Source organism: Eucalyptus grandis, chromosome 2 (genome assembly GCF_016545825.1).
Source record: "Eucalyptus grandis isolate ANBG69807.140 chromosome 2, ASM1654582v1, whole genome shotgun sequence".
Lineage (NCBI taxonomy): Eukaryota > Viridiplantae > Streptophyta > Magnoliopsida > Myrtales > Myrtaceae > Eucalyptus > Eucalyptus grandis.
The window spans coordinates 19,796,905-19,807,756 of NC_052613.1; the positions used below are offsets into that span (position 1 = coordinate 19,796,905).

Here is a 10,852-nt window from a genome sequence, read left to right on the forward strand (position 1 = left end):
TGCAGCCAAACGCACTCTAAGAGGACAAATAAGACGAAGAGAACGAATACTTGAGAATGATGCTATAAGGAGTTGTTTATGCCTTTTTGGACGCCGTGAGAACTCCTCAAAAAACATTTTCCTCATTGGTAAATTATGACTATTGACATTGTAAAAGACATTAAAAATCTAAATTATTAAATAAAAATATAAAATTACTTGAACTCCTCACTAAATAGCTATTTAATATTGTTGACGCCGTTTATTTTAAGATTTTCTTTATATAAAAAAATATAAGTAATATATTATATATATAGTCGAGTTGAGAATGACCCAAAACTCTCGGGAGGCGAGGACCAACTGCAGACATCTTTGATCTAGGAATTCTAGGAACAAGGACCGACCCAATCTCCCTGGGAACCGGACCAGAACCGGCAAAGTTGGGCCGGTCCAGGGTCGGTCCAGGGTTGACCCTAGACCGATGCTTACCCCTACTCTCTATTGACCATGATAATGCTATTGAGTCATTCTCAATATTGTCGTAGCTCCCTCCGTCAGTCTGTGGACGAGAGTTGGGCAGGTGTATGAAATCCACCGATTTATTACCTTCAATGAGGGGAAACAGACAAGCAGCAAATTCCTAACGAGAACCAGAAGTGGCAATTGACAGTCTTGAGAATGCATGAGACTTCTCAAACTAATGCATTCTCAAACTACAAACACGGTCCTTGAATCAATGCGTACAGAAGGGAAACTACAAGCTTATCAACCCTGAAGAAGTTGGCTAGAGCTACTTCAGCAGGATCGGTGAGACTATATACAAGAGAAATTCGCTTAATGGGATTATACACAAGCCTAAATTAGTCTCCTTTAAATATAAAGCGCTACCTAAGAGGCCAGACTTTTGGTCGGAATCACTCTTGCTCCAGAGAATCTAGCAAGGTTGCAAATGAAGAATAAACATCCTCGATAAAGGGGAGAGCAAATAAGTAATGTTTGCATTCTATAAGGGCTTCGTAGCAGCGTCCTTGATGTAGGACATGGCTTCCTCTTCCGAGAGCTGCCCTCCTTCCACCAAGCCTCTTATCAACGTGTTGGCATAGTCTTCACTTGGAGCGCGCAAAGGAAACTTCCCCGACTTGAAGTTTTTGATATCCGACATGTTGCACCTAAATAGATGAGCAAGTTGGTATATCGTATTAATCCCGTGGACCAAGAAGTCTATTTGGCTGAGAGTCTCGAGATCATGTTACTTCAAGGAGAGGAGGGCAAGGTAATTTATATGCTTACGTCATTGTGAGTATGGGGATGTCTTGCTCCATTCCCAAGTAAACAACGTTATGGTACCAACTATTCTGTAAATAGATCGACCAGCTTGAAATATTAGAGATCAGAATGTGATAACTGAAAGAGAACGAGATAAAGTTGAGGCTTTATCGGGTGCACAAGACAGTACTTGGATGAGATCAAAAGGAAATACCTTGACAGCTTCCAAGTCGATGGATCCTTTTTCTTTACTGCAGTCCAAAGATGTAAGATCAAAAAAAGGAGAACTCATGCCATAGCTGGAAACATTTTCCTGAAGCAAGACATCATTGAACTGCTCTAACCTGATCAGAGAAAGTCAAAAAGACAAAAGGTCGTAGTTGCAGTATATCCACTCCATCCTTCTCAAGAGAGTATTCTCTTCGACAGAGGCAGGGAAACATAAAGGAGAAAAACATGACAAAGACATACGTTATCTTATACAGGCACATGTGCACAATATCCTCATCCTTGCTTTCGGGATGAAGGAAAGCAACTCCTCCCAAACCCCATGCGCGTGTGGATTCCCTGCCAAAGAATAATCGGTGAGGAAAGGTCTTCCACAAAATCTCTTTAGGCGGGCTTTTGTCCATCGAGCCAGAACATGGCTTTTGCATGCCATCCACCTGAAATCATTGGATAGGACCACAATACAATCATCATGTATGTCATGAAACATCAGCATGTTAGGTAACTGATGTTCTAAAGCTTGAAAAAGGTAATAATAAAGCGCATTACCTGTCCACCTTCAATATAGCAGAGGAACCTAGGCTTCCACATATTTGATCCAAAGGTGGCATACCAGATGTCAATTATCGAAAGATCTGATCTCCAGGACACAGAAGCAGATTCTGCAAGCACTACATTTGATTTAAAGATTGTATTGATTTAACAGAATTCAGATGTACTTTTTCACATTTCCACTGATGGCAAGTTTCTTTACCATGATGATCTTCATCAACCCTGAATGTTGAAAGAGGTCGAATGAAATCCTGCAGAAGCTCCTCAACATCTTCAGCTTCAGAGTCACAGCTTGAAATGAGAATTTGCTGGGAAAAGACAAAGTGATTCCTTTAGTAATGGGAACCATGATAATGATATAAAACAAAACGGAACAATTAACTTCTAAAGCTCACTTCATACGCCCTGTAAAAGATAAAATAACGCTTGTCAGAGGACTCAGTTAGTAACATACTACATCTCTAGATAATAATAAAGGTTTATCTTTGATAAAAGCAAAAATGAGAGGTCAAATCAGCCTCTAGGAATCATAAGTATTCTAGCATCCAGATTTCGGGACATAAGAATGCTTGCATAGAAGTAACAAGCGCAAGAATCTTCACCGGAATGGGTGCTTTTTGACTTGTTAACTTGGTTGGCGATTCATCAGCAAGTACTGACCAGAAAGCTTTTAGTTCTTGACGAACCTGAGAAAGTTAGCTTGCTATTAGCACACTATCATTTGATTGATTATAATGATGCAGCTAAATTCCAGGGAGACGTGTTGCCAGAACACCCAGAAAATAAACATTTTACCGCTTGTATTACTCGCCATGTGGACTCAAAAGGATAGGCTTTGGTAGAACTAGCGACAGTTTTGTCATCCAGCAAAACTTCCATGCATGCAAGGGCTGAATTTGAAATTGAGGCGAGATTGTATCCTCCTTCTAATGCTAATACTATCTTACCTCGTGCAAAGTCCACCAACTGAAAAGTAACATCAATATGCTTAATGCCTTGTAAGGATCCAATTAAGCTGATCAAATACTATTTATGACAATAACACAAAGTAAACAAGGGAAAAGGATTTCCTGAGAAGATGACTTCCCATGTTACTTAGTTACATATTATTTACAATATTTCAACCAAAAAATGGATTGAGACGGATTCCAGCTGCCCAAAAAAATGAGAGAAACTTATCCAGAAATTAACCTTCTTCAACATCATTGCGTATCCATATGGAGTGACACAACAACCTCCCAAAGGATCACCAACAGCTGTTATAAGCATTAAATTAATAAATTAGTAGAACTCACTGCTAAGTAGTCACCGTCGTACATACTATATAGAGGAAGTACTGGAACAGCAAAAGCAAAATTTGAGCACGCCATTTCTTTTTATAGCTCAAATACACATGAACCGAAACATACTAATCAATCAGAGTGATACCTTCCTAAAGCAGCGACCATCATGAGTCTGGAGTTGCTAAGAGTCCTTCAGACTCTTGTGCTGACCTATTTAGGCAGTAATCATGGAATTTATATATTTATCTTTCTTCAACAAGGATAAGTGAAACGATGACAGAGAACTGAAGCCCATGAGCACTGGATTCTGCTTTCCTACACTCTTCTATCTCCCCAACACCCCACCCCCCTTCTTTTTTATTTGATAAGTAGAAAAGGTGGGTAGGCATAGCCAATGCAGCAACACCCCCTTCGAATTTCACCTATTATGAACTAATCGTGTAGTAAAAGCTACAGATGTAGAATATGCCTAATCAACCTTCAAATAGGCCTTAATAAACTAAGACATGACATGAAGATAATCTCATGAATTTCAAATTCTGGTCTATGATCAATCTCAGGCGTTATATTCTGTCATGTGAACGAAACATGACAAAAACTTTTGCTTCATCTATTCATCTTACAATATGATTACAAGAATTTTTTACATGCTTTTCCTCCTCGAAAGAGCCCAACAAAATGTTCTGTGGACACAAACTAAGTAGGCATATTATATGGCTATCTAGTATGATCTATATCCTACATTCCCATAGCACTGACCACGTTCTGAACCAAATATCAGCTCCCACCTATTATGACTAATTGTAATTCCTGCAACCAATGCAACTTTTATTAAATGCTACAATCTTTTATACCATCTTTTATTCAATTCCTCTATGAATTCTAGTCAATAAAGAAAACCACTCATTGATGCATGTGTCAAAGAAAATGTCTCACAAAGCCAAGCAATCACATCACTTCTAGTCACCAAGGCTGCCACTGCATTAACATGAAATGAGGAAAAATTGTGGAAACACCAAAATCATAGCTTAAACTAAAGTACAAAGAAAAATGAAAATGACCATAGACAAAAATTGCTCGTCAGATATATGATAACAGACCTGCATCAAAACCCGCAGAAATTAGTATCATGTCAGGATTGAATTGCTTAGCAACAGGGATCAGGATGTGGTCCCATACTGCTAGATAGTCCGCATCTCCATGCCGACCATACCCCAAGGGGACATTTATATTATACCCAGCCCCGGGACCTTCTCCAATCATTGTATAGTCACCATCATCACTGGCTGGATAAAAGGACCCAAACTCATGCCTGAAATATGAGGTTGATACCTTTCAGTTATGGATCAAATGTCCATGGTGAGAGTACATCAGTGAGTTTCAAGTTTAAGCCATTAACCCGGGGCTTGTCTACAAGCTTAAGATTATGATGAGTAAAGAGTTCATGTAAGGAAAAAGAGCTCCTAAATCACAGTCGAAACAACATTTTTAGTACTTGCTCACCTAATACAATTTTATCTTCAGAAAAAAGTCATAACAGAATTTAGGCTATTACTCCTAGACATGAGGATCACATAAAAACTGCTGTAGTTTCTATACCTATGGACAGAGAAGAACAAAACGCGAGGATCTTTCCGGAATGTCTTCTGAGTACCATTTCCGTGGTGAACATCCCAGTCAACAATCAAGATTTTGTTGATGCCCAATTCCTGCAAAAGGAAAAAAAAGGGAAAGAGTAAAAACTACATGAGGGGACACCTACTTAGTCAGAGAAAGGTACTCGGAAACCAGCACTCACTTTCTTGTTTAAAAGAAACTTTGTAGCAATAGCAACATTGTTGTAGAGACAAAATCCCATTGCTTCATCATGTTCAGCATGATGTCCAGGAGGCCTTACAATAGCGAAAGCAGAGTCTAATTCTCCTTTGGCAACTCTTTTAGCAACCTACAGGGATAATTATTCTGGTCAACCTTCACAATTGAAAGATGCAATCACATGATCATGGAAGCAGAAGTACATATTATTGTTGCAGATGGATTGCAGCAATCCAGAATGCTTGTCATCATGCAAAAGATTAGATAGGCTATTCATTTAATTTGCAAGAGAAAACTGCTTGACTTTCAGAAATTCCAGTAAGTCTGCTGTCAAACAATTCTGTAGGTCTAACTCAAGTGAAAGTTCTGCCAAGAAAATAAATCTCCCTGTGATGAATAGCCTGGATACACATCAGGCTTCAAGCAGGAAGAACATCAAGGCCGTAAAACAGTTGACCATGTTAAAGATACTTTTGCAGACATGGAAGGACCCTGCAAGCTCTATTTTGGTCAAGAGACAAACCCTGATTATTAGGCAGTGGAGAAAGACAATCTTCTACGATTTTCAGGGATAAGGTAGGTACATATTCATGCACAGTCTTACATGATCGATAATAGAGTCCCTTACGTACTTAGTACAGTGCATGTGGAAAAAGGTACTATATACAGCCAACCATATATGCTCAGATAAATACAGTTAATTACAGACCTTATGCAATGGAGGTTCTTTCATGCATGCGGATGCATTGTAAACATTACATGCAGTTTTACCCAATAACTCATACAGCAGTTCAGAGGCTTTGCAGCAGCGGAAAATTATTACTCACTGCCTAAAAAGGGAGGCAATCAATAAGCATGCAGGTTTTTAAAAAAAAAAAAAAAATTACCTCTATAACAGAACCAGCAGCAAGATAAGCAGCTTCCGATGACCCTTTATTCAGGTATATCGAATCAAACTCTGAAGCTATTATATTTCTGCGAGAGTTAAACTGTTTGGAACTTATGTTCCTAATCAGATCAACATGACTTTTGCTGTGGACTGACAAAATATATTTATCTTCTGCTTCTTTGGCATTCAAAACCTCACACCTGGATAAGAAGAAGCAGTAAATCATACACTAAAATGACAGAGCAATTGACTGGTCTTTTATCACGTACCACTTTGCTACGACTATAACACGTCTAAAATTCACCAATGGTTGCTGACTTTAGTTCATCAAACAATCGAGCAGCTGAACTTTGATTTTAATCATCCAATGCGCTTTATTTTTCATCGTAACTGATGCACTTTGACTGGAATCCGGCCCATTTTTTGGAGAAATGCTGGTTTGGCCAACACAAGGGCAAAACATTCAACACCATATTGGGGCCACATGTCTCTTATTCAACACTTCACGAGAAAATTTATTGAATTCTGGTCAAAGTGTATCAATTATAAAGATATGAAAATTTAGAGAACCGATGATTTAGACCGAAGTTAATTGACCCAAATTGATGCCCATTAAAGTTTAGCAATCCCTGGTAGAATTTCCCCACAATTGAATTAACAAAAAGAAATTCCAAAACAAAGTGAGCTAATTATCATGTATTTTTGTTCCCATTAAAAATTAAATTGCGCCCCTTATATTAATTCTTCAGTCGGCTCATTAAGTCTAGAAAAAAGAACGAAATCAGAAATAAACGTCAAAAGCCAAATGTGTCATTTAAAAATGCGAGTATCTTTTCCACAATTGATACATCCAAACACCGAAACTAAATAATGCCGCCGTATTCTTTCCTCTAAAGTTAAGAGAAGTATCTTGTAAAACTGTACTTCCACAGTGAATGAGTGGGGACTACTCTTAGACCATGCCAATTCACCATCTAATCTATCCAGGATATTAAACGCTCACAGAGAAAATCTTTCCTTCAAATCCCATCATCATCACTCTACCAAATATGACAACTCCAAAAGAAAATTCCCAATTCAATCACACTTCTCCACTTAAAGTTGAGCACAGTTCGGGCAAATGCGAACACACCCTCCATTCTCTCAACAATCCATATGAACATCGATCACCTCCCGAAAACGAAAGATCAAACGAAAAAACGAACCCTTTACGTCAGTACCAAATTCGGATAAAAAGAAAAAAAAACACAGAAAAAGAACTCTAAACACCTCTTCGTCCACTGATCAAACACACTCCATCATTTAACCGCCACCTCATATGCAATCGACAAGGGAAATGAAAAGTACGAACATGGTAAAGCCAAGAAATGCCGAGGAAACACGGATATGCGCAAGTCTACGCGTGGAGTCGGAACCTTTGAGTGATGCCGGCAGCTTGGAGCTCGTTCCAGATGGCTCTGATGCGATCAGGGTTTTCAGGGTGAGGCGCGTTGTCAGGGGTGTGATGCCTGCACATCCTCTCGTCGTACGCTATCCCGACTCTTCGCTGACCCCGGCTCGCGCCGTCGCTCCCGGAGTCCACAGCTTCCATCGCTTGCCCTGCGCCCTTCTCTCCCTCTCTCTCTCTCTCTTCGCGACTGATCAACGAGAGGAAGGAAGGAGGGAGAACAGAAAACGAGGAAGTTCGAATCGACGAATGAAGAACGAGAAAAGATTAACCGCAATGAGCGAACGAGATCCCGCCACGTGGACATCGGCGGCCTGGTTGGGGACTTTTTGATCCCCTCCTTTAATCCCTTCCCCCTTTGGTTCGGCTCGTGATCCCATGACGGAGCGACGTACCTTACACGAGACAACGTCATATAAAAAGGGAAAATCTCCGATAAAAACCCAAAAAATAAACCTATTTTCTTATTTCCTAAGTCGCCGTTATCCCAAATAAGAATCTGAAGTAACTAACAAGCCTCAAAAATGGATTTATCGGCTAGCGAGCATGTGACATTTCTGGTGGCCAAAATATAGGTAATTTTATCCACAAAAATATCAATAGAAATTAACAAATCTAAAAGCAAACCCCCAAACTTTTCATATTCTTTTGATCTAAAAAAACCCTTCACGTTCTCACGTTTTTCTTCTTTTGCTCTTCATCTTCTCCGCTCTTTGTCCTCTCTCACTTGGAGCAACAAAATTTTCTGTTAATGGAATACGAATTGAAACACAACAAGAAACCCCTACTTTCGTTTCTTCACATCTTCTTTTTTGTTTTCTATTTCATTTCTTTCGAACGAAGAAGGCAAAATCTCGAGTAAAGCTACCTTTTCGTTATTAAGACACTCATGTGTAACACAAGAGCCTCGATTCTCCATTATTTTTTTCTAGGTTCGCCATATACTTTGATTCACACTCTCATTCAATCGAGGTCAGTTTCGTTCAAATTGGTGCAATTGATCCTTCATTCATTCAAAGTGGTTGTAACTGGTCGAAGCAACATGTCGACAAAGTGTGGGCATGTGGTGGAATATCACACAGATGGCAGCGAGGATGGTTATGGGCGTCTTTGTGCGTGGGATAAGGGGTTGAAATTGTTTAGCGAGATGAGAAGCCTGGGAAGGTTACCTGATGGGTATACTTTGGTTGGGTTGATCTCTGTTTTGGCAAATATGAGCTTGATAGGTGTCAGGCAAAGTGTACATGGACTGAAAAGTTGTCTAGATTCTTATGCTTATGTGGGTGCTGCTCTAGTTAGTATGTATGCGAGATTAGGGGTGAGGATAGTCCAGGTTAGGCCAATCCACCCCCTAACCTTAGGACCAACCCGCATAGTGCTGGTCCTCAATTTTTGGGATTGAGGACCGACCCTATTAAGCTTGGGACTGAGGGCCGGACTGATCCAATGGGTTTGGTTCGGTTCAAGGTCAACCCGAGACCAATCGATAATTTTTTTATTTCATTTTTTGTAGTTTTAAAAAAAAAAATGATTGAGAACTGGACTGACCCAATGGATTCAGTCCGGTTTTAAGGTCAACCTAGGACCAATAATTTTTTTATTTCATTTTTTGTACTCCTTGAAAGGGCAACTAAGAACTGTACCAACTCAATGGGTTTGATTATGAGCGAGGTTAGCTAATGAAGGCAAGTGGTGAGGGTCAAGTATGGTGAGCATCGAACAGAATGAGCATCGAATGTCAAGCGGGGAGCAACAAGCCAAGCAAACATCGAGCTGCGAGTAGCACAAGTGGCCTAAAGCGAGCGAGACGAGTGTCGAGTGACGAGCAGAGAAGTTTCTTTTGATTTTGGCAAATTGAAGACTAAGATGATAAATAAGACAAAGAGAACAAATACTAAAGAATGATGCCATAAGATACCTTTTTGGACGCCGTGAAGACTCTTCACAAAAACATTTTCCTCCTTCATAAATTAAGACTATTGACGCCGTAAAAGATATTAAAAACCTAAGTTATTAAAGAATAATGTAAAATTACTTGAACTCCTAATTAAATAGCTATTTAATGTTGTTGACGCCGTTTATTTTAAGGTTTTCTCTATATAACAAATTATAAATAATATTATATATATATAGTCGGGGTGGGTCCGGGTTGGACTGACCTGAAATTCTCAGGATCGAGGACCGACTCACACAGTGTTGGTCTAGGAATTCTATGACCAAAGATCGATCCAATCTCCCTAGGAACCAGACTAGGATCGGCAGGGTAGGGCCGGTCTAGGGTCGGTCCAAGGTTGACCCTAGATCGATGCTTACCCCTAACTCAGAGGTCCTGAAACTTTCATTGAATTATGAGACCTTTGAGGGTGACTTTAGGCTCTAGGTTCTTATTTCGAGTTTTGTAAGATTTAATTGATTTTTTTTTTTTTTTTGGTGTTGGAGGAATCGCTTTGGCCGATAGCCGCCACGTAAACCCCCAGGTGACGCTAGCGGGGAAACCACTACTCTGGCGCCACGCATCAATCACCTAATAGCCCGCCAGCCATTGCAAGGGCTTTGAACTCCTGACATTTTCTCAAAGGACTGAAGCCTATCCAACGGAGCCACCACAGTCGGTGGTTAGATTTAGCTGAAGTTTTGATTGCTTATTACTCCCTTGTACGTCTATTTGACCAGATTTTTGTTGCTTTAGGATGCTTGCAATTTCCTAATTTTAAAATGTGCAACATAAATCGCAAATTTCTGTACAATGTGAAAATCAATGACCAATTTTGAAATCCGAAAGGGATAAAAATTGACTCTTGGATTTGTGGGCAAGTGTCAAAAGACTCATTTTGATGTTTAAAGTCCATATTATGAGAAAATATTGGTTGCAGTTGGGATTTTATCATGTCAAACTACGAGTCCACTCACCAGGCGACACCACCGCGTCATAACCTCTAACATCCATACCTCCCCTTTATCAACTCTCTTCTTTTTTCCTTTATTTCTTCTTCTTCTTGCCTCTGCTCACGCTGGGGAGCCTCACTTTCAAGATCCCCATCGCCGCCAAGCTTGCTCGCTTCATCACCCACCCCTCCTCCTCCCCCTGCTCCTACAAGATCAAGCTCAAGAGCTTCCCCCTCTAGACCGCCCTCGTCCCCTACCTTCCTCTCTCCCCCCCGCGGGGCATCGCCTCCCCTCCCAAGGGATAGGGCAACGACAGCAGCGCCACTTTCAGTATCTACTCTGCACAAATAGAAAAACATGCATAAATAAGAGAAACGTTAAAATCGGACTCAATTCAAGGCATGTGTGCCTCACCTTAAGGTGCATTTTGAGATGAGGCTCCCTTTTTCCAAGCACATGTCTCCTTCATCCCGAGTCCAACTTGAAGTATTTTTAGGACGTTAGAAC

At 40.2% G+C, this 10,852-nt stretch overlaps 1 protein-coding gene across 3 annotated transcripts; it reads right to left on the reverse strand.

Moving 5' to 3' along the window:
- Window positions 1–668: 668 nt before the first annotated feature.
- On the reverse strand, window positions 669–7,845 carry LOC104425690 (histone deacetylase 5). Of its 3 annotated transcripts, none has more exons than XM_010038471.3 (14): window positions 7,428–7,845; window positions 6,011–6,212; window positions 5,107–5,253; window positions 4,908–5,017; window positions 4,409–4,620; window positions 3,217–3,281; window positions 2,821–2,991; window positions 2,628–2,711; window positions 2,228–2,333; window positions 2,023–2,135; window positions 1,717–1,910; window positions 1,460–1,589; window positions 1,270–1,334; window positions 669–1,148 (listed from the first exon to the last, which is right to left on the reverse strand). In XM_010038471.3, exons 1-14 carry the CDS (start codon window positions 7,601–7,603, stop codon window positions 983–985), a joined length of 1,941 nt encoding a protein of 646 aa, XP_010036773.2. In that variant the 5' UTR covers window positions 7,604–7,845; the 3' UTR covers window positions 669–982. The 3 variants fall into 3 exon arrangements, 2 of the variants coding, with proteins under 2 accessions (XP_010036773.2, XP_010036766.2); XM_010038464.3 differs by having other exon boundaries at window positions 2,023–2,144; XR_005548705.1 differs by lacking the exon at window positions 669–1,148 and having other exon boundaries at window positions 1,460–1,579; window positions 2,023–2,144.
- Window positions 7,846–10,852: the final 3,007 nt, after the last annotated feature.

Coding starts and splice junctions, on each gene's coding strand:
- LOC104425690 (XM_010038464.3), bottom strand. CDS start 7,603: ATGGAAGCTGTGGACTCCGGGAGCGACGGCGCGAGCCGGGGTCAGCGA. Junction 5,254..6,010: donor CTGCTGGTTCTGTTATAGAG/GTAATTTTTTTT, acceptor TTATCCCTGTAG/GTTGCTAAAAGAGTTGCCAA. Junction 3,282..4,408: donor TTCTGCGGGTTTTGATGCAG/GTCTGTTATCAT, acceptor TGCTTATAACAG/CTGTTGGTGATCCTTTGGGA.